Genomic DNA, 24,544 nt, shown 5'->3' with positions numbered 1-24,544 from the left:
GGGAATATGTTATTATGTATTTAAAATTTATGTTCAAAAGAACTCAATGAAAATATAATATTTTTATTTGATCACGATTGAAGTAAGAGTGTTCTCATTTGATTTTTATTGTGGTTAGCTGAGCAAACAAGGGGAGAAGTTGACAGCTTGTGAGCACTGTGGCACACAGCTGCTGTGCTTGCCGGATAAAAAAATCTGGACGAATAAACAAATCAGTCACAAAAATAAAACTGGATGAGAAATAAATCAGGACAAACAAATCAGCGACATAAACGAAAAATATGGACAAAAAAAAATAAGTGACAAAAACAAAAAGTATTAAAAAATACCAACTATGGGGCTCGAACCCGTGACCACAAGGTTAAGAGCCTTGTATTTTACCAACTGAGTTAGACAAGTTTTCTATATAAAACGGAGCTCGGCGCCAAAATCTATGGCGCCGAGCTCGGTACCATGTCGGCGCCACGACGTCCGTTTGTGCCAACGCAGCACGTACCTCGACGCTATAGCCTATGACGCCAAGTAAAGGGTCCAAAAATGACATTAAAATTTTCTAGGGTCCAAATGTTAATTTTTTCAGATGAATGACCAAAATGCAAAAAAATTCGGTCAATAGTATCATGTGAAGAATTTCATTACTATTCAAAAGGCAGGGGTAGACGGCTGACCCGAACGGAAGTGAGACAAAAAAAAAGGTAACGGATATGCCGGCACATGGCAAAAAAGAAATTCAACACGAGCTAATCACGGTCAATAGGTCTGAATGCCAAATATTTGTAACGGAAAGAATTATAATTCTATTTTAGCAATATTTGAGGTGTTCGTGGTGCTATTTCTTTAAAACACGATGATGACGCGACGCTTGGGGCATAGCATATGGTATTGGAGATGGGCTCCCGGACCCGAAATCCCCGCCGCACTTAAGTACTACAATCCCAGGGGCCAGGCCACCGGCATGTTCGCTTCCATCTGCCGGCGGCGGCTCCTCCGCCTCTGCCAAATCCCCTTCGGCACCGGCGCAATCCCTAGCGACGCCCTCCCCCACTGCCACTCCTTAGCAACCATCGCGGACGCTCCCGTCTCCGAGCCCTGTGCTGCCCTTGTCTCTTGCGGGCTCTCCCCCGCCGCCGCGGTCGCCCACAGGCTCCCAATCCGCTCCACCGCCAAGGCCGACGCCGTCCGCGCGCTCCTCCGCAGCTACGGCTTCACCGACGCGGAGGTCGCCGACCTAGTCCGCCGATTATCGCAGATCCTCAGCGTCGACCCCGACCGGATCCGCCCCAAGCTTGACCTCTTCGCCTCCCTCGGCGTCAAGCCGCGGCGGCTCGCCAGATATCCTGCCCTCCTCACGCGCAGCCTCGACAAGCACCTCGTCCCCTGCATCCAGTTCCTCCGCAACATTCTCAGCACCGATGAGGACGTCTGCCTCGCCATCTCGCGCACCCCGCGCGCCCTCTCGGCTGGCCTGGAGAAGATCATGCGGCCCGCCTTGGACACCCTCCGCCGTCTTGGGCTCCCCGACGAGTCTATCTCGAAGTTAGTAGTCATCGAGATGGGCGTGCTCATGATGTCGCCCGACCGCATATGCCAGATCTTCGAGGCCCTCAAGGAGCTCGGCTTGGGCGTAACGGAGAAGCGCTTTCCTTACGGCATCCGCGCCTTGTGCTGCATTAGTAGGGAGAAGTGGCTGCATAGGGTGGCCCTTTACCGGAGCTTCGGGGTGTCCGAGGGTGAGCTGCAGAGAGCGTTCAAGAAACAGCCGAATATAGTTAACTTCTCTGATGAGATCATAAAGAAGAAGATCCGGTTCTTCCTGGATGTGCTGAAGGTTGAACTAAGCGAAGTAATGGAGCAACCTGCGATTATAGGGTATAGCTTGGAGAGGAACATCATACCAAGGTGTGCCGTGCTAAGCTTGTTGATGAGGGAGGGAAAGATTGGGCCCAACGTCAAGTTGATTTCGGCATTGCTTGGTAGTGCCAACATGTTCTCCACAAGGTATGTATTGAGGTATGCCAATGAGTTGCCAGATGTTGTTAAGGCATACGAGGGTAAGATCACATTTGATGGCTTCAGGGAACAGGATCTTTTAGTTCCACTGAAGCTGTGAGACAAGTTTAGCAAGATTATGTCACAAGTTTAGGCGCCATGCTTTCCAATGCCATTGAGATCATAGCATGCTATGATTCTAACACTGTATTATTGTTATGTTAATTCTGGACATTTTTCACATAACCATCTTTGTAGCATTTCCCTTTTTTTATCCTCGCTAACAAATGTAAAAATACGGATCTTGTGATGCTGTCTTAGTTATTTGATCTGGTGAGCTGAACTGGTTCATTGAATCTGTTATGCTTTTGAAATATGTTGCATGAATTACCTTAGTAACTCATTTACTATCTTGATTAAGACTCTGTTCCTTTCTAGTAATTGATACATAAATTCGTCATTCAAACTTCGAAGATCCTGATTTTGTTGGTCCTCTTAATATGCAATGTGTACATCTACTGAGTTTTATGTGAAGTTGTCGAGCATGTAAAAGTGAAATACAAAATGGCTCTTGAGGGTTTGATGCATATATACATCATTGGGAAATACAGCAACAAACAGCTATCGTCGACATAAGGACTGCTTTTACATAACCTTCACCATATGACTGGAGAGTTTCTAAAATTCTGTGTTAAGATGTTACTAGGATACCGATAAATATTATGTCGATATCTTGGTGAACACCAAGGTTATTAAGGCGTTAAGGCGAGACATGGCGACCGACCCCCTTCCAAACGCCTAGGCGACGCCATACGAGCATCGCCTAGGCGAGGATATGCAAAAAAATCCTAACAATCTAACACTTGCAAATTGCAATAGCAAAATTGGTAAGGTTAGATAATACAATACAAGCCTTTTTGTTGTCCATGCTTTGTTGTTCTTGTAGCATCCATGATCCATCTCTCTTATCGAAGATCCAACCCCTCTTCTTTTCTTTCAAGCTGCAAGCTACATTAACCTATGAATATTTACATATTAAAACAATAAGACATAAAATAACAGCAGCATACATGTATATCAAATTAAACCCACAATACATTGGTGGAAATAAAATAGCAGCAACAACATATGCTAGTCTTAGTGGCATAATTAGTACCAGTCCAGCCCCATAATGACTTAGCGACATAGATCAATCAAAAGCTTAAAAGACTAGTGGATTAAGTGCATAAATAGTGAAGCACTAAAGCACGACACAAAAATAGGTAAGCTGCAAATCTGAAATCAGCCAACTCTTAGTGAGTCCAGTCAATATCCATCTTCAAACTCATCTGGAGCAGCCTCAGTGTTTTCTCCACCAACATCATCATGTGCATCTTCGGAATCAGTCACATCAACATCATCATGTGGATCTTGGCCCTCCTCTTCTTCATTCGGTGAACCAAAATCTTCTTCAAAGTCAAACCTTGAGTGTGAAACTCTTGCACGCTTGTTGGCATTCCTTGGAAGATTTCGGCCTCGCAGCGAGCTTGAGGCACCCACAGCTTGATCAACAAGTTCCCATGTAAGGCCATTCTCATCCTCACCACAATCACACCCACGAGCACCTTGAGGCTGCACATAGGAGGAATCAACCCACTCATTATCCTAATCGAACTCTTCAATGACCAAAGGGTCAAAACCTTTCCCTTTCTTCTCACGCCTTATTTGAAACCTAGTCTTCATCCTTCGGTTGTAGGAAACATAGACAATATCATTCAATCTCTTATGCAGCAACCTATTACATGTCTTTGTATGGATCTACAAAAGAATAATTTGTTGGCTTAAATTCTAGACACAAGCTAAGAATTAAACATATAGACAAAGACAACAATACTCACAAACTCAAATCTACTCCAGTTTCTCTCACAACCCGATGATGAAGCGCAAAGACCAACAATACGCCTAGCAAACCTTTGAATCTCAATAGCACGCCCACCATATGAACGCCACCAATCAACTTGATTGCCAAATGCAAAATACAACATAAATTAGTTGTTAATTTATATGTTAATGTATAAAACCTGATGCAATTGCAAGACAAGCATCACTTACGTGGGTTCATTGTCTCAAGGTTGTTCTTGGCCATTTTGTTTGAGAAGGCCTCTCCTCTAAGAGCTTCATAGTCTAAGGATTGAGCATCAATCTTGTCTCTTGTTTCTTCATCATCCACTATTCTTGCAAGCACATCAAGTAAACAACCTCTTAGCTGGCCAACAGTTGCATCATCATCATCTCGAATGAGAGGATGCAAATTTCCTAGATTCAAATAAAGAGCAGCCCCATACAAAGGATGGTCCATTTGTTTCATCCACCGTTTCTCAATGATGTCTATGATTCTCTTAAGTAAGCTTTCTTGCTATCAATAGCAAAGCTTAGCTTGATCTTCTCTTTTACATGTTTCATTAGTGATGCGACCTCTGGCATTGCAGGTTTCTCATCACCGTCAACCACTCTAAGTACAATGAGGAGAGGGGCTGAAGCTCTAAGACAATCTTCAACTTTATTCCAAAACTCCACAGAGAGCACAATATCACAAGCCTCCTTACCTGCAGCAGTTTTTGCCAACTTGTTTCCATTCCATTCTTCACTAAGAAATAGGGCCTTCAAAGGATCCTTGTGCTTGTACAAACTTTTCAAAGTAAGGAAAGCAGTGGCAAATCTAGTGGCTGCAGCTCTCACAAGATCTGCCCCACCTGTCTTCTCTCTCATTAAACTAAGAATTCTACCGTGCCTATAGATGAAAGTTGTCACACGTCTTGCATGTACAATGGGATTCTTAAATTCCTTCAAGTTCCCTATGTCTTCTAGCATAAGATCTAAGCAATGTGCAGCGCATGGGCTCCAAAAAAGTGAAGGAGACCTCTCCATAAGTATCCTACTTGCTGCCTTGTAGTTAGCCCCATTATCAGTGATAACCTGAACCACTTTTTCTTTCCCAATCTCTTCAATTTTCTTCCCTAATTAATCAGCTAACATAAATGCATCATGAACTTCACTTGATGCATACACAGACTCTAAGAAGTATGTCCCTTCTAGACTATTCACAAGGAAGTTGATCAAATGCCTGCCCTTCTATCTGACCATCCATCCGACATAAGCGTGCAACCATAATGCTTCCATGCCCTCTCATGTTCCTCCCTCATAGTACTTGTCAATTTCACAACATCCTTAAGCAATGGCTGCCCAAGTTGGTATGGAGATGAAGGCTTATAGCCTAAACCAAACTAGGCAGTTGCCTCAACTACAACCTGAAATTGTCTTGCTGCTGCTTCATTAAATGGCACACCGCATTCATAAAACCACAAAGTCCATTCCATATCCACATAATCCTTCTCCTCTTTGGACTTCATCTTGGATGGAATTGTGGGTTGAGAACACCCTTTACGCCTTTCATCAACTACATCTTCAGATGATTTTCGAAGCATCTCCACAATTGACTTTTGCTTGCTTGCTTGATTTGCCTTGGTCTTCATTGATGTTGTATCCTTGCACAGATAGGTTGCACACCTGTGTTTGGCTGCAGTCCCTAAACTTGGTTGTACCTTAGAGCCTTGGGATTCTATAGGTGCATCTTGTTGAACTTGAACAGATTCAACTGCTACATCCACCACCATTACATCATCTTCCTCCTCTTGCTGCTCATGATCATCTAGGAAAATAGCTCTTTTCCTTCTTTTCGATTCCAAGTAATCCCTCATCTTCTTTTTAATTGCAGTAGTGGTCTTTGAACATATCTTTGTATCTCCATAGCCACCTGCTAGATGCTGCTTTAGCCTTTTTATCCCTCCAGAAACTATGGTGTCACAAAGGGTGTATGTCACTTGATCTCTAATTGCCAAATTTGCCCAATAACCATACTTCCAACCTGGATCATTTGAGCTAGCCTTCCTTGCTTTGTCTGTCTTTGGATCATAGTTGACATTGTTGACAGAAGATGGGCTAGCCATTGATTGATGAGGGTGCTGCTGGCTGCTGTAGTGTTGCTGCTATGCTGCATAAAAATAGGAGATGAGGGAGAGAAGCAGGCAGCATCAGAGCAGAGGAACTGAGGAAGAAGAAGAGCAGAGGAAAGCACCGGACCGGCTGGAGCAGAGGAAATCACCGGATGGAGCAGGCGGATGGAGGAGGTGCTTGGCTGGAGGAGGCGGCGGCGTGGCGCACCAGCTGGAGGAGACACTACAACACATATGACCTTCTATGACATTCATATTACATCACAAAAATAGGATTTTTGTCATTGTCCTTGTTCTTGTGACGATTCCATGACAAAAAGGCCACCGTCACAGAAGGTGCGTGTTAAAAGAACTTTTGTGACGATAGTAAAAAAACATCATAAATGCAATGACAAAATTGTATCCGTCATAAAAGCTATGACGCTCTAAATTGTCATAAGCAAGTCCCAAAACGTCATGGTGTAGCATTGGACCATTGACACGTGGCAGTTTTGTACATCATAAATTGGCTGACATGGCAAGTGACGTGGCCAAAAAAATATCACGATTAATTCCATCACAAGTAGAATGAGGTGGCAAATGACATGGCAATTGACGTGTCAAACAAATTGTGACGTTTTTAGTTTATCATCAATTCATAAAAATTAGTATACAACTGAATTCAATCCAAATCGTGCATACAATTTCATCAAACAACATGAGCATGTACAACTTTTCTAGCATCCACATATAATTGAAGCATAAATGATCCAACAAAGTATTAAACACCAAAATGTTTAAATATCATATAACTTAAATCCATAAGTACGTACAAAAGGTTTAGAAGCCACAAGCTATAGTTGAGCACAACTACTACATTAGAAATACGATCAGACCAAGTAGACAAAAAGTACTATTTTCTGCTAGCGACTTCTTCAAATTTTCGGCCTCGATTGATTGATTAGCTGCAGTGGCTGCAAATTCTTGTGATGCCTTAAAGGTTTCTGTTGGGGACTTGTTCTCAAATGCTATGAATCAATAACAAGGCAACACAGAGTATTAAATGTTAAATTCCTTCGTACTTCGAAGCATTATTTCCCTTAGTATATAACGATCTTCGGATGAAGGTCATGAAGAACGTACCTTCATCATCACGGTTATAAGATAATGAAAGATGAAACATATGAAACATGAAAGGTTATATGAATAGACATATAATATTATTCATATGTTATCATTATATAAACTTAAATATTAAATATAATATTTAATTACATTTATACCTTCGTCTTGACAAAAGGCAAAAATCCAAGTGTGGCACGCGAGCAATTACAGGATAGCGTGAACAGTACAGGGGTACTGTTCATCTATTTATAAGCACAGGACGCAGCCTGTGGGGAATTACATTCATGCCCTTTACAAAGGTCTACAATCATAATACAAGTTATCATGGGCCGATTGGTCATTTTATCTTTAAGTCGGTGCCTTTGGAAATGTACTCCGAAGCCTTCTGATTGGTAGCTTCGGCTTTGTGTTAATCTTCCGAAGGTGTTTCTTCTTATGGAACCTTCAGCGACGAAGCATACCCCCAACAGTAGCCCCTTCACGGTACTAGATCGTTTTTCGTGACGAGCTCGATCCGTGAAAAACTCTCCCAGGCTTCGGAATGCTGAAGGTCCGAAAAACACCTTCCCTGAGCTCGTTGCTGAGAAACGATTAGAATACTCCCAGCGTCGGGTGGTCCACCGTTTAGTGTATACGAGCTATCTGGCGATTCATCTTCCAGGCACCGAGTGGTCCACCGTTCAGCGGGTGCGGGTGACTGTTCAACGGATGCGAGCGGCTTGACGATTTACCTTCCCACCTGCAGCACTATATAAACAGACGGGTAGGTGTGAAGTTACCACAACATTTACTACTATTGCATCGTTGTGCTGCCAAAAAATTTGACCACAACCGAAGCTTGCTCATTGCATTCTAAACCGAAGGATCGTTTTGCTCTAGCTTCGTGACAAGAGGGAGCTTCGGCAAAGATAAAAAATTTCAACTTTGTCAAAACGCAAAAAATTCAACATCAAATGGCCAGGGTACGCTCAACAGCTAGAGTTACTCGCGACGGAGAGGAAGCCGAAGCTGCTGAAACTGCTCTGATCTCCAAAGTTATGAGGCGGTCGGGATTGGTTGTGACTGAAGGCGCTGCTGACGAAGAATCAACCGCTGCTGAAACCGAGCAGGCAGATATTGAAGAGGGTGATGCTAATGAAGGAGAGATTGATTATAACATCATTATGCCATCGAAGCCCAGCCATATGGATTTTGGGAAATCAACTGTGTCTGAAGCTGATATGACTATGACGACGAAGCTAGGCTACTTCAGAGAAGCCGAGAAGGGGTTGGTTCGCTTTGGCAGGGAAGAAACTATCCCGAAACTAGAAGATGATGAAGTTGTAGTTTTTAAGAGCTTCAAAGCAGGGTTGAGATTTCCCCTGCACGGAATGATTGCAGAAGTCTTGGAAAAATTCGGGATTTACCTTCATTAGCTGACCCTAACGCCATTGTTAGGCTCAGCGTGTACATTTGGGCTCTCTGAAGTCAAGGGGTAGAGCCGCTCACCGATGCATTCTGCCGAGTACATGAACTTCATTATCAGACGAAGGCTAGAGAAGACGGATTGCATGATAACTTCGGCTGCTATAATTTTGCTTATTGGAAGGATATGAAGACACCGGTGGTCAGCTATCGTACTAAATGGCCGACCGGTTGGAAATCTGAATGGTTTTATGTTAAAATTGATGAAGAAAAGGAGAAGCTAGTTCAGAGCCCGTTGAAGCTAATCTTTGGGCTGACTAGGCCTCAATGCAACATGACACCGGGGGATCCATGCCAAGATGTTGTGTATGAGTTTAGAATCGTGTCTGAACATATTGGAACTAGGGACCTAGTCCAGGAATACTTAGCCAACAGAGTATTCCCAACACCGAGGAAGTGGGGCATGCCGAAGCTTGAAGAAGAGAAGAAAGAGGGTGAACTCGTTCGGCTGCCTTATCACTTTAAGTTCAAAAAACACTTCAAGGAACCCTGGCAAGAATGGCTGGACACGATCGAAGTTATGTGTAACGAGATTTTAGGGAACTATACGAAAAAAGAAGATCAGTTGATGACTGCAGCCTTCGGCTCCCGACCGAAGCGAAGATTGAATCGGTTAATGGATGCTCTACATTTTGAATATCCTGATTATGAGCGGTTGAACAAGGGCGCCGAAGGGCAGAAAAGAAAAAGATTTGTCAGTGTTCTGGGCAGACATGCCGCTAGAATGGTAAAAGAAGATGAAGAAAACCTGAAGAAGAGGAAGTTGAGCCCTGAGCCAACGGCAGTTGCTCCAAAGAAGAGAAAAGCTGCGGCTCCGAAGCAGAAGGCGACTGATATAGAAGAAGAAACTCCTGCATCACCTTCTGCTACCGATGTGGCAGAAATTCTAAAGGTAATGACTGAATCCTTGCCTATCAAGCTAAGTCCACTGGCGCCACATCTGACGAAGCTTTTTCAGAAGAAGGAGCCTTCGATAGCGAAGAAGGCAGCTGGGCCAAAAAAACCAAGAATTATTACTGTGACAGAAGCTATCGAAGAGACACCACGACTAGCTTCGGCTTCAAAAGCACCAGCTGTTGAGAGCGCTACAGCTATCGAAGCTGCACCTACTGAAGCTACAACTGCCGAAGCTGAATCGACCGAAGATGCAAATCTAGAAAGCACACTTTCTAATATTGATAAGATACTTCTTGACATGGCCGCAGAAGAAGCTGCCACAGCTACCGAAGAGGGCGTGGCCACAGTGCCTGAGAAAGAAAAGGAAATAGCCGAAGATGCTTCGGAAAAAGAAGATTTCAATTTTCAAAACTTAATTGGACAAGAATTGTCGAAGGCTGAGAAAGAAGAATTGAGAGACTATGCCATATCCTATGGATATGAACCAGGGGCGCTACTCTTTGGCGGCGTTGACGACGAAAGCTTAGGCTGCCTCCAGGACCGAACCGGAGCGAAGGTTATCGGTACTCTATCGAAGAGTATTGGTTTCTCAAAGCTCGAGACAGACATTAGCCGCTACCGACGACAACATATCGTCGGTAGTTTATTCTATTCTAATTTCAAGGTAAATAACTTTTCTTCAACTTTTTATTGTTTTTAACAACGAAGGTGTTTTCTAACGAAGGTTGTTCCTGCACAGAGTATGCTATTGAGTAAAGCTTTGATGATGCAACAAGATCATGAAGATAAAAATCATGAAGTTATAGTTGAGGGTTTAGAAAACAAAATAAAAGATCAAGCAGCTGCTCTTGAAAAAAAGGATTTCGAACTTCAGACAGCAGATGGTTTATTGGCAGAAGCTGAAGCTAAAATTGCAAAGCTGAATACGGAGCTTCTCTCGAAGTCAGAAAGCTTCGAACAAGAAAAGCAGAAGTTTGGTGCAAAATTTGAGGCTGAGGTCGAAAAAACTTCAAATTTGCAAAAATCATTGACAGAGCTTCAAAACAAATGTCTGGAGTTCAGTAATCGATGTGTGCAACGACTGAAGCAGATTTTCAATTCGGTTGGAGCTGGCTATGAAAAATTTAGTCCTTCGATTGAAGACCTGCCAGGGGCCTTCGAACATATCGAGGGTGAAATTGATGCTCTTGATAAAATTATAGCTGGACACGACGATTTATGTGCCCTGGTAGCTTCTCGGGGCACAGCTGTTGCCTTCCTGAAATCTGGTTGCACACATGAAAAGATTGTCAATAGACCCAACTTTAGCTTATCACCAGCAGATCTGATTGATATTCCCAGTCTTGCCCGAAGCATAGGAAACAGATTTATAAAGCTAGTATGGACAAAGGGTGGACGGAGCTTAGCTGGTGACGAAGCTCGAAGTCATCTGAAGTCGGTAACAAAATCATACCTTGTGCTCACCTTTTCCTTTAGACTTGAATTTTTCTTACAACACCTTAATATGTACAGGATGACGAAGCTGAAGAGCAAAAAGCCGAAGCTTAGCAGACGATCGGAAGCTCAATAGATAATGATGAAGCTTGAATAGCTAGCTGTGGAAGAAACTCTAAGAACTCTTGTATTAACCTTCGTAAAGAATATTATAACTTAAGAATTAGATTCTACTCTGTACATTTTGTCCATACCTTGTAATATATTTTTTACCTTTCCATCAATGTGTGAAGTGCTTCGATGTGAACGAAACTTGTACTTTTTGAGTCGAAGGCGAAAAACACCTTCTCTTCTTTTCGTACACAATGAAGCATTATTCTGCTTTCGAAGCTGCTTTCTTAGAGCCGAAGCAACTGTTTGTATCTGTATGGTATGATGATGATGATGATCGTATGTATGTCTAAATGAATGTTTATGTATGCAATGTATGATGCAATGTATCGTGCAAATGAGTGCCCAAACACACACATCCGAAGCTTCATCCACAACCTTCATTCTCTAAGGAATGACTGAAATCTCTTTGCCGTTTATTTTTCGGCTGCATCGTTTATTTTTCGGTGTAAGTTCTGCATTCCCTAAGGAATGTCTTTTGAACTTCTTCGCCTTCTATTTCGGCGGTATTCGCGTTGACTTTTCGCGCTTCGCCTTATATTTTGGCGGTATTTGGCTCTGCATTCCCTAAGGAATGACTTTTGAGCAGAAAACTTACGCTGCGTTCCCTTAGGAACGACTTTTTTAGCTTCGTCATGCTCTTCATCCCCTTGGGGACGACTTTCGAGCTTCTTCCTGTTTTTTCTTTTTCTCTGCACTCGATGGTGCATGCTCAGATTTTACATTTACATTTTTGGGGGATTTTGCTCTCGTGGAGCTGAATAAGAAAGGAAAAGATTACAAACTATGGCACCATTAAAAACCTTTCCCCCCTTTGGAAAGGAAAAGGGTGCCATAGAAAAATAGAAAATATTACATGAATCTATACACAATACCGCCGAAGCTCATCCGCATTCCAAGACCTAGTAATATCATTGCCATCCATATTTTTTAGTTTGTAAGAACCGGGCCTTGACGAAGATACGACCAGAAAAGGTCCCTCCCACTTTAACTGTAGTTTGCCTATTGTGTTCGGATTAGCCACTCTCTGAAGCACCAGATGACCTGGCTTGATATTTTTTAGCCGTACTTTTCTGTCACACCATTTTATTGTTTCGGCTTGATATTTATTAATATTTTCCACAGCCTGAAGTCTGACCCCTTCTATAGTGTCTTTTGCTACATGATAATCAGATTCGTCTTCAGTTGAAGCTGTTGTTCTTATTGACCTCGTTTTAGCTTCTTCTGGGGTTATGGCTTCGTCACCAAATAATAGCTTGAATGGCGTAAAACCTGTTGATTTTGATACAGCCGTGTTGTGGCTCCACACCACTTTAATCAACTCTTCCGGCCACTTTCCTCTGGGCTGGTTAAAAATTAACTTCATTATTCCTGTCATTATAATACCATTTGCTCTTTCGACAAGTCCATTTGATTCTTGATGTCTAACTGACGCAAAATGGATCTTCGTGCCAATTTAATCACAGAATTCCTTGAAGGTTTCGGCATCAAACTGTGTTCCATTGTCCACAGTTATAGCCTTTGGTACGCCAAAACGGCAAACAATGTTTTGCCAAAAGAATTTCTGGACTGTGACCGAAGTTATTGTGGCCAAAGACTTTGCTTCAATTCACTTGGAAAAATATTCTACAGCCACCACAACATATTTCAAATTGCCTTGTGCTGGTGGAAGTGGACCTAATAAATCCAGGCCCCATCTTTGCAATGGCCAGGTTGGTTGTATCAGTTGGGTTAACGACGAAGGTTGTTTCTGGTCTCTTACGCATTTTTGGCAATTTTCACATTTTTGAACTAGATCTGCTGCATTCGAAGCTGCCTTCGACCAATAAAATCCTTGTCTGAAGACTTTCCCTAGCAAAGGTCTAAATCCAATGTGAGATCCACACAATCCTGCGTGTATTTCCTTCATTAATTCTATACCTTCAACTCTGGATAAACACTTGAGCAATGGGGAGCAGACCCCATGTTTGTATAATTCCCCCTCTATTATTACATATGGTCGTGCTCTTGTCTCCATTCTCTTATTATAAGCTTCGTCATCTGAAAGACAGTTGCCTTGGAGAAAAGATATAATCTCAGTCCTCCAATCTTCACTATGAACAGGAGATATATTGAGCACTGCTCTTTCAAGAAGTTCCACCGAATGTGCTCTTATTGTCTCAAAGAATACTTCCGAAGGTAAGGGCAGCCCCTGTGCCGCTGACTTGGCTAGCAGATCAGCGTGCTCATTTTCTCCTCGTGGAATATTCTTGACAGAAAACCCTTCGAAAGAAGCTTCAAAGCCTTCGAACTGTATCCAGGTATTTTTCAAGCTTCGGGTCTCTTGCTCTACAACTCTTGTCAACATGACCAGAAATAACTTGGGAATCAGTTTTAAGGACCGCCCTTCTTATCCCCATTGCCTTTAACTTCCGAAGCCCCAAAAGCAAGGCTTCGTATTCGGCAATATTATTTGTGCAGCTGAAATCAAGTTTTACTGCATAGCATGTTCTGACTTTGGAGGGTGCAACCAAGACAGCAGCTGCACCTGCCCCGAAGGTTCCCCAGGAACCGTCGCAGAACACTGTCAAGCTTCAGCATCTTTATTTGCTTCTTCTTCCTGAGCCCCTGACGTCCAGTCAGCAATGAAGTCTGCTAACGCCTGGGACTGGATCGAGGATCTATGCACATAATCAATGCTGAATTCATTAAGTTCCGCAGCCCACTTTCCAATCCTTCCAGTAGTTTCTCTGTTCCTCATAATATCTTTCAAAGGCTGAGATGAAGGGACAATTATATGGAGTGCTTGAAAGTAGTGCCGAAGCTTCCTGGAGGCCATTAACACAGCATACAACACCTTCTCCAATTCTGTATAATTTTTCTTTGATAAGCTTAGAACTTCGGAGATAAAGTATACTGGGGCTTGCTTTTTGATTTGTCCTTCTAATTTCTCCTGCACAAGCGCCGCACTCACTGAAGAGTGCGAAGCTGCCACATATAATAGTAATGGAGCCCCTGGCGCAGGTGGAATTAATGTTGTTAGATCAATCAGGTATTGCTTTAGCTCTTCGAAGGCTTTCTGTTGAGCTGGGCCCCACTGAAAGACTTCGGATGACTTTAGTATTTCAAAGAATGGCAAGTTTCTTTCTGCTGATCTAGATATAAATCTGTTCAATGAAGCCAATCTTCCTGCCAACCGTTGGGCCCCCTTCTTCGTACTTGGCGGTTCCATTCGAAGTATGACTTCGATCTTGCTTGGATTGGCTTCGATCCCCTTCGTTGAAACTAGGCATCCAAGGAACTTACCCTTCTTTACTCCAAAGACACATTTTTAGGATTTAATTCAGGCCAGCTTGCCTGAAATTATCAAATGTTTCTTGCAGATCGGTGATATGATTTCCTTGCTTCGTGCTTTTTACTATGATGTCATCAACATATGTTAACACATTTCTACGTATATGAGAATGAAGGACCTTAGCTGTCATTCTGCTGAAGCTTCGTCCACCATTCTTGAGCCCCTCAGGCATCCGAAGATAACAATATGTACCAGTGGGGGTTATGAAGCTGGTCTTCGGCTCATCTTCCTTCTTCATCCAGATTTGTGGTAGCCTGAGTAACAATCTAGTAAACTCATAAGCTCTGATGAAGCTGCTGCATCTACTAGAGAATCTATTCTTGGCAATGGGAACTCATCTTTTTGACAAGCCTTGTTAAGATCTGTAAAATCGATGTACATTCTCCATTTACCATTTGCCTTCTTCACCATAACAGTGTTAGCTAGCCACTCTGGGTATTTGACCTCTCTGATAACACCAGCACTAAGAAGTTTCTTCACTTCGTTTCGAACACCTTCAGCTTTGTCATCGGACATTTTTCGAAGCCTTTGTTTTCTTGGCCTGAAAGATGGATCCACATTGAGTGAATGCTCAATGACATCTCTATTGACACCGCAAGATCATTAGCTGACCAAGCAAACACATCTTTGTTGTTGAATAAAAACCTTATCAAGGTTTTCTCCTGCTCTTCAGATAACTGAGAACCCAGCAATACCTTCTGCTCTGCTATATCTTCACAAAGAAGCATAGGCTTCGGCTGATCAGCCGAGGCAACCTTCTCTCTTCTGTATTTGTACTGTTCACAAGCTTCATTTCCATCTATGTTGTGGATTGCTTTTGAATATGTCCAGTTTCCTTCAGCTTTTCTAGCAGCTTCCTGACTGCCATGAACAACAATGGGTCCTTGTTCCGAAGGTATCTTCATGCATAGATATGCTGGATGAAGTATTGCTTCGAAAGCGTTGAGTGTCCCACGACCAATGATTGCATTGTAAGGGTATTCCATGTCAACAATATCAAACACAACCTGTTCAGTCCTTGTGTTGTGGACAAATCCGAAAGTCACTGGCATTGTGATTTTGCTAAGTGCTACAATTTGCCTTCCTCCGAAGCCACAAAGAGGGTGTGTAGCTGTAACGCCCCGAATTTTTGCAGTTGAATTTTTTCTTTTCTTTACTCGCCAAAATTCGGGCGTTACCTTTTCTTTTTCTTTTTGCCCTCGCCAAACCTTGACCTTTTCCAAAGTTCTAGCGGGATTCGGTTTGGAATTCCCGTGTAATGAAAAACCCTAAATACTTTATGTTGTTTGATGCACCATGCCGAACCTTGCATTTCTTTTGGTTGCCTTGAAAGTGCAAATGCATTCATGTAGAAAGATCGGATTTCGAAAATGAGGAGAAGATCTTTTCTTTCTTTTTTTTCTCTCTCTTTCTCTCTCTTTTTTTTTCTCTCTCTCCCGCGCCGTGGGCCGACCCCGGCCGGCCCAGCCGCCCCTGGCGCCCCCCCTTGGGCCCAATTGGCCCATGCCGCCCCCCACCTCCCCTTTTTCCCCCAATTCTTTCTCCCTCCCTCTCATTTTCTCTCATTTTCTCTCCCTCACCCTAAGCCGCCGCCGCCCCTACCCCCTGCCCTAGCGCCGTCCCTCCCCGTCGCCGATCGGCCGCCCCGCTCGGCCGCCCCGCCCCGCCCCGTCCCCGTCCCCGGTGAGGCCCCCTCCCCCATCCCCCCCTCCCTCCCTTTCCCCTGGCCGCCCGGCCGCGCCCTGGCCGCCCGGCCGCGCCCCCAGCCGCCTGCCCGGCCGCGCCCCAGCCCCAGCCGCCCGCCCGGCCGCGCCCCCAGCCGCCCGCCCGGCCGCGCCCCAGCCCCAGCCGCCCGCCCGGCCGCGCCCCAGCCCCGACCGCCCGCCCCGGCCGCGCCCTGGCCGCCCGGCCGCGCCCAGCCGCGCGCCCTGGCCGCGCCCTCGGCCGCCCGCCTGGCCCTTGGCCGCGCCCCCTGCGCAGGGCCGGTTCAACCGCCCCTAGGGCCGGTTCAACCGCCCCCCCTCTGTTTTTTTTATTTTATTTATTTTATTTTATTTACTTTCTGTGATCATAGCTATTTTATTTTAGGTAGGTTAATCATTGTTCATGTTATTGAAATATGAAGCTTAATTTAAAATTCCGTTATGCTAATTGATTCATGTAGTTAATTGTTTATCTCGTGCGATGTTGATCAACTTAAAGTGATTAGGTTTCCATTAGTGCATATAACAGAATTCTTTTGTTAAGAACCAATTGTAATTGATCGTTAGTGCATAAGATTTAACCCCCTGCGAGGCCCTTTCCCGTTTCTTTCTAACCATAACCATTGCAATGTCAAATGTCATACTTGATGCATATTCGCTTTATTTGTTCCCTTGTATGGTGTACTGTTCTTTTGTATTAAATGTGGATGGATGTATGTATGTTTGCGCTCGCATAGAGAACGATCCGGTCGAAGAGCCCGAGGAACTCGCAGGAGAAGCCCCTGAGCAGCAGTCGTTTGGTGGAGGCAAGTGTCCCTTGACCTATCTATGTCCTATTCATTATTTAATTCACCTCCCGCTTACACATTTATGCCTAAGGATTGACTAGCTTTTGTTATCCATGTCCTTGTTTACCTATCTGGGTTGGATTATTACTGTTTAGCTTTATGCTATTGCTCAAACTCTAATCAACGAACATGATGAGATTATCTATGATACGCTGTTTTCCCTTCTTTTATTATGATGTGGTACTTGTGGTCTTCAAGGGGGCTCGAGCGGTTTCTCGAGTGCCTCTCCGTAAGGACCTGTTCTATGGATGACCGCCCGGGAAAACAGTGCAACCATGAGGGTGGAATGGGGTGCCCTTAGCTGAATAATTAGAGGATCCGGGGTGTAGTTCACTTAGCCGTCGTGCCGTCAATGGGGCTCGGTGTATGCGGCTCGCTCTGCCAAGTTTGGGTTCGCCCCTTGGGGAGGAGTGCGGTGCATTTAGGAAACCTAACGGGTGGCTACAGCCCCGGGGAATCTTTGTAAAGGCTTCGTAGTGAATCCCTGGCCATTCACCTCGGGAGTGAATAAGGGTCTTGCAAGCCCGGGCCAGAGAGGGAATCACGGCTTGTGGGTAAAGTGCACAACCTCTGCAGAGTGTTTGAAAACTGATATATCAGCCGTGCTCGCGGTTATGAGCGGCCAAGGGAGCTCCAGAGATTAGTGATACTTGATCAGAGATACTTTGGTACAGGTGACAATGAGATTGATGGTTCTGATTACGATTATGGTATTGGTAAGTGGTATTCTTTCCGTTTGGAAAGGATACATTGGGCTAATAACTTGGGTTAATGTTAAAACCTGGCTTTCTACTAGTAAGTAATAACCTGACCAACTAAAAGCAACTGCTTGACTTATCCCCACATAAAGCTAGTCCACTACAGCCAAACAGGATACTTGCTGAGTATGTTGATGTGTACTCACCCTTGCTCTACACACCAAACCCCCCCAGGTTGTCAGCATTGCAACCACTGCTCAGGCGAAGATGAAGCTGTGGAAGGAGACTTCCAGGAGTTCCAAGATTACGACGAGTTCTAGGTGTGGGTTAGCGGCAACCCCCAGTCGGCTGCCTGTGAAGGCCGCGGTTATCTACGTTTCTTTTCCGCACTTTGATTGATTGTAAGGACTATATGGACGTCTCAGACGTATGATGTAATCGACTATCTCCCTTATTAATACTATTTTGAGCACTGTGTGATGATGTCCATATTATGTAACTGCTGTGTACGTGAATAACTGATCCTGGCACGTACATGGTTCGCATTCGGTTTCCCTTCTAAAACCGGGTGTGACATAAGTGGTATCAAAGCCGTGCTGACTGTAGGACCGCTAACCTAGAGTAGAATGGTCGTTCTAAGGACTATAGACCTCTGTCTCTGCCTTGACTTTGATATCTCTTCAAAAGTTGGTCATACCGACCAAACCTATGTTCTACTATATATAATACCTTGCTGAAAATCATGTTTTATTCTAATCCTTCATTTACTTATGATTCACTATTTGCTGGTCATATTAATTCTGTTCTCACCCTTTTTGCTTGCGATGTCTTTTGTAGATGGCTCGACTTAGACACACTGCACGAAAGTCAGTCATCCCCTTCTTACCCTCCCGCCTTGCTGAGCGTCCGCTTCGCCGTCCCGTGGCCGGACAGTCCAGCCACTTGGAGAGACTACACCACCGCCTGCGTGAGGAGCAGGAGCGTCGACGACAGGAGCAGCAGGGCTCCTCTTTCTCGCTCCACCAGGAGATAGAGTCTGTGAGGAGCTGCTCCCCTGTGCTTCCTCTGGAGCCGCCCCCTGCACCACCACTGGGCGCCCCAGCTTCTGGAGTAGCTGCTGGAGGAGACCCAGACGACGGAGATGGCGACGACAGCTCGAGCCACGGCACCGACTTCTCTGCTAATCCTGAGCCGGAAGGATGGGTTGCTCGACCCATCACTCGCGACGCTGCTCGCGGGTGTCACTTCCACGATGCGCTCGACACCCTGCTACGTCGGGCATTTGACCGGCATACTTGGTCCGTCGAGTATCGCTGTGTGGTCTACCAGCATAGTCGCGGGGTCTACCCGGACCGCTGGGAGGCAACCTGCTTGGTGCGCTGCCCGGAGAACAGTCTCCAGGGTGCGGAGGCCTGCTCAGAGCACTATTCTATCTCTGAGCGGGACTCAGCTGAGGCAGCCATGCAAGATGCTGCATGGCGTGCGCTTTCGCACTACTGCTCGGTTTTCGGTGGGGCAGCTGATGGTCTTGACCTGAAGTATTACCCCCGCCGTCCATCTGGCAGCACAGGAGGCGTGATTGTCTCACCTGTCGGTGAGGGCAATCCTAGGTTGAGCAGCACAGTCAACCTAGCCGCCGTGCTAAACACGGAGCTGGACCATGCATTAGATGAGCTGAGTAGGGCTCGTGCTGAGATCGCCCTGCTGCGGGCTGAGCGCGCGGAACGTCGTCACTTGGATGGTGGTTCCCCCGCTCCCGTCGGGACTCAGCACCCGTACCGCTCACCTCAGCGTGGACACCAGTCTTATGGCAACCCCGCCTGCAAGACCAAGATAACTCTAGAACCATAGCTCGTTAGAGTTAGATCTTGTAAGTAATACGAAATATATACGTAGAAGCTTCAGTCTTAGCGTTAGTCTCAGTCTTAGTTAGTCTTAGTTAGACAGGGTAGTTTGCTATATCCTGTGCATCTATGTTTGTCATAATGAACTATGTTTGGTTTGGATCTTTGTAATGACTGTCACCAGAGTGTGGGTATCCCCTGCATTTTGGTTTACCTATTATGTTAATGGAGTTAGTTATATAGTTGGGAAACCCCTTTTATTCCACTTTCCTCTTTATCTGAGAAGCTGTGTGGTCTGTGTTGGAGATCAGTGAAGATGCTCATCTGTTCAGTGCTGTTGAAGAATTCTATTCTCTTTTCTTATGCTGCAAGATCTGCCAGATCAGTTCTGATGTGTGGTTGCATTCTGCAGATGTCAGAGAACAGGCGCAGAGGAGGAAGGCGTGCTCAGCAGGAGCGAGCCGCTCAACAGGAAGAGGTGCCTCAGCAGCAGCACCTGCCGCCCCCGCCCCCGATGTCCATCGAGCAGATGTTTCTGATGCAGACTCAGGCAGTTCAAGCCATCGGTCAGACTTTGGCCGCCATTCAGCAGCAGCAGCAGCAGCAGCAAGCACCACCTCAGCCTCAGATGCCTCAGATGCCCAGAGACAAGCGTGCTGAATTCATGAGAGGTCATCCACCAACGTTCGCTCACTCTTCTGACCCCATGGATGCTGAAGATTGGCTGCGCACTGTGGAGCGGGAGTTGCATACCGCTCAGTGTGATGACAGGGAGAAAGTTCTGTATGGTCCCCGTCTGTTGAGAGGAGCAGCCCAATCATGGTGGGAGTCTTACCTCGCCACCCATGCCCATCCTGACGCCATCACTTGGGAAGAGTTCAGAGGTAGCTTTCGTTAGTACCACGTGCCTGCAGGTCTGATGACAGTGAAGAAGGAGGAGTTCCTGGCTCTCAAGCAAGGGCCATTGTCTGTCAGTGAGTACCGAGACAAGTTTCTGCAATTATCTCGCTATGCTCCTGAAGATGTCAACACCGACGCCAAGCGACAATACCGTTTTCTGAAAGGCTTGGTCGACCCTCTGCAGTATCAACTGATGAATCACACCTTCCCGACATTCCAGCACCTGATTGACAGAGCAATCATGACGGAGAGGAAGCGCAAGGAGATGGAAGATCGTAAGCGCAAGATCAGTGGACCCCAGCCTGGAAGCAGCAGCCGTCCTCGTTTCTCAGGCAATCAACCTCAGCAGTTCAGGCAGAACCAGCGTCCACCTCAGCATCAGCAGTTTCAAAGGCAGTACCCTCAGAATCAGTATCAGAACCGTCAGAGCAATCAGTCAGGAGGTCAGTTTCAAAGGCAGAATCAGCAGGCACCTCGTCTTCCTGCCCCAGCAGCTCAGCAGAACAATCAGGCAGCACCAGCTCAGGTTGGAAATAGGGCATGTTTCCACTGTGGAGAGCAAGGCCACTGGGTGATGCAATGTCCGAAGAAGGCAGCCCAGCAGCAGTCAGGCCCCAATGCCCCAGCAAAGCAGAATGTGCCTCAGCCTGGAGCAGGCAATCGCTCTCAGCCGCGCTATAATCATGGAAGGCTGAACCATTTGGAAGCTGAAGCAGTTCAGGAGACCCCCGGCATGATAGTAGGTATGTTCCCAGTCGACTCCCATATTGCAGAAGTGTTATTTGATACTGGAGCAACGCATTCTTTCATTACTGCATCATGGGTAGAAGCACATAATCTTCCAATTACTACCATGTCAACCCCCATTCAAATTGACTCAGCCGGTGGTAGAATTCGAGCCGATAGCATTTGCTTGAATATAAGTGTGAAAATAAGGGGGATAGCGTTTCCCGCCAACCTTATAGTAATGGGTACTCAGGGAATAGATGTCATCCTAGGGATGAATTGGCTAGATAAGTATCAGGCAGTTATCAGTTGTGATAAAAGGACAATCAAGTTGGTGTCCCCACTATGAGAGGAAGTGGTGACCGAGTTAGTCCCGTCTGAGCCAAAGAAAGGAAGTTGTTATCAGATGGCTGTTGATAGCAGTGAAGCAGACCCAATTGAGAGTATCAAGGTTGTGTCTGAATTCCCAGATGTGTTTCCAACGGATTTACCGGGCATGCCACCAGAGCGGAAAGTTGAGTTTGCCATAGAGCTTCTTCCTGGAACCGCCCCTATCTTTAAGAGAGCTTACAGAATATCTGGACCAGAGTTGGATGAACTTAAGAAGCAAATTGATGAGCTGTCAGAGAAAGGTTACATCCGGCCAAGCACCTCGCCTTGGGCCGCCCCTGTCCTATTTGTGGAGAAGAAAGATGGCACCAAGAGGATGTGTATCGATTACCGAGCTTTGAACGAAGTCACGATCAAGAACAAGTATCCCTTGCCCAGAATAGAAGATCTGTTCGACCAGTTGAGAGGAGCCAGTGTGTTTTCCAAGATTGATCTGAGGTCAGGTTATCATCAGCTCAGAATCCGACCTTCGGACATTCCGAAGACGGCATTCATTTCCAAGTATGGTTTGTATGAGTTCACAGTGATGTCTTTTGGTTTGACCAATGCACCAGCGTTCTTCATGAATCTGATGAACAGTGTATTCATGGATTACCTTGATAAGTTTGTGGTGGTATTCATTGATGACATTCTGGTTTATTCTCAAAGCGAAGAAGAGCACGCAGAACATTTGAGGATGGTATTGCAGAGATTGCGAGAGCACCAGTTGTATGCGAAGTTGAGCAAGTGTGAGTTCTGGATCAGTGAAGTCCTGTTCTTGGGTCACATAATCAACAAAGAAGGATTGGCTGTGGATCCGAAGAAAGTGGCAGACATTCTGAACTGGAAAGCGCCAACCGATGCTAGAGGAATCAAGAGCTTCATTGGAATGGCCGGATATTATCGGCGATTCATTGAAGGGTTTTCGAAGATTGCGAAACCAATGACAGCGTTGCTAGGCAACAAAGTTGAGTTCAAGTGGACCCAGAAATGCCAAGAGGCCTTTGAAGCGCTGAAAGAGAAGTTGACTACAGCGCCTGTCCTAGTCTTGCCTGATGTGCACAAGCCCTTCTCGGTGTATTGCGATGCTTGTTACACAGGTTTGGGATGTGTGTTGATGCAAGAGGGAAGAGTTGTGGCTTACTCGTCCCGACAGTTGAAGGTTCATGAGAAGAATTACCCAATCCATGATCTAGAGTTGGCAGCAGTGGTTCACGCACTGAAGACATGGAGGCACTATTTGTATGGACAGAAATGCGATGTTTACATAGACCACAAGAGTCTGAAGTACATATTCACTCAGTCAGAGTTGAACATGAGGCAACGAAGATGGTTAGAGTTGATCAAAGACTATGAGTTGGAGATCCATTACCATCCAGGCAAAGCAAACGTAGTGGCAGATGCTTTGAGCAGAAAGAGTCAAGTCAATCTGATGGTCGCTCGTCCGATGCCTTATGAGTTGGCCAAAGAGTTTGACAGGTTGAGTCTCGGATTTCTGAACAATTCGCGAGGAGTCACAGTTGAGTTAGAACCTACCTTGGAGCGCGAAATCAAAGAAGCGCAGAAGAATGATGAGAAAATCAGTGAGATCCGGCGATTGATTCTAGAAGGCAAAGGCAAAGATTTTCGAGAAGATGCAGAAGGCGTGATATGGTTCAAAGACCGCTTGTGTGTTCCCAATGTCCAGTCTATTCGGGAGTTGATTCTTAAGGAAGCTCATGAGACAGCTTATTCGATTCACCCTGGCAGTGAGAAGATGTATCAGGATCTGAAGAAGAAATTCTGGTGGTACGGAATGAAGAGGGAAATCGCAGAGCATGTGGCTATGTGCGATAGTTGCCGAAGAATTAAGGCAGAACACCAGAGACCTGCTGGATTGTTGCAACCGTTGCAGATCCCTCAGTGGAAATGGGATGAAATCGGTATGGATTTCATAGTCGGATTGCCTCGCACTCGAGCCGGCTACGATTCCATTTGGGTAGTAGTGGACCGTTTGACCAAGTCAGCCCACTTCATACCTGTTAAGACCAACTATAGCAGTGCCGTATTGGCAGAATTGTATATGTCTCGGATCGTTTGTCTTCATGGTGTGCCAAAGAAGATAGTGTCAGATAGAGGAACGCAGTTCACCTCTCATTTCTGGCAGCAGTTGCATGAAGCTTTGGGCACGCATCTGAATTTCAGTTCAGCTTATCACCCGCAGACAGATGGCCAGACCGAAAGGACCAATCAAATTCTTGAAGATATGTTGAGAGCCTGTGCGTTGCAAGATCAGTCCGGATGGGATAAGAGATTGCCTTATGCAGAGTTTTCCTATAATAACAGTTACCAGGCCAGTTTGAAGATGTCACCGTTTCAGGCGCTTTATGGAAGGAGTTGTAGAACTCCGTTGCAATGGGATCAGCCTGGAGAGAAGCAAGTGTTTGTGCCAGATATTTTGCTTGAAGCCGAAGAGAACATCAAGATGGTCCGAGAGAATCTGAAGATAGCGCAATCAAGGCAGCGAAGCTATGCAGACACAAGAAGAAGAGAGCTGAGTTTCGAAGTCGGAGACTTTGTTTATCTGAAAGTGTCACCGATCAGAGGAGTCAGAAGATTCGGAGTGAAAGGCAAGCTAGCACCCCGCTACATTGGTCCGTATCAGATTCTTGCAAGACGAGGAGAAGTGGCTTATCAGCTCAGTTTGCCAGAGAATTTGTCTGCTGTGCATAATGTCTTTCATGTGTCTCAGTTGAAGAAGTGCTTGCGTGTGCCGGAAGAGCAGTTGCCAGTGGAAGGTCTGGAAGTCCCGGAGGACTTGACCTACGTTGAGAAGCCAGTGCAAATCCTTGAGATTGCAGACAGAGTCACCCGAAGGAAGACCATCAGAATGTGCAAAGTCAGATGGAATCACCACTCCGAGGAAGAAGCAACCTGGGAGCGTGAAGATGATCTAGTGGCCAAGTACCCAGAGCTCTTTGCTAGCCAGCCCTGAATCTCGAGGGCGAGATTCTTTTAAGGGGGATAGGTTTGTAACGCCCCGAATTTTTGCAGTTGAATTTTTTCTTTTCTTTACTCGCCAAAATTCGGGC

The 24,544-nt window shown here is 45.5% G+C and overlaps 1 protein-coding gene across 1 annotated transcript; it reads left to right on the top strand.

The window, feature by feature from the left end:
• The first annotated feature begins 890 nt into the window (after positions 1-890).
• On the top strand, positions 891-2,329 carry LOC100191160 (uncharacterized). Its single transcript, NM_001136596.1, has one exon. The coding sequence runs from the start codon at positions 956-958 to the stop codon at positions 2,108-2,110; it is 1,155 nt and encodes a 384-aa protein (NP_001130068.1). The 5' UTR covers positions 891-955; the 3' UTR covers positions 2,111-2,329.
• The last annotated feature ends 22,215 nt before the right edge of the window (positions 2,330-24,544 follow it).

Source organism: Zea mays, chromosome 8 (assembly GCF_902167145.1).
Source record: "Zea mays cultivar B73 chromosome 8, Zm-B73-REFERENCE-NAM-5.0, whole genome shotgun sequence".
In the NCBI taxonomy this organism is placed as follows: Eukaryota; Viridiplantae; Streptophyta; class Magnoliopsida; order Poales; family Poaceae; genus Zea; species Zea mays.
This window is presented reverse-complemented; position numbering and strand designations above follow the sequence as displayed.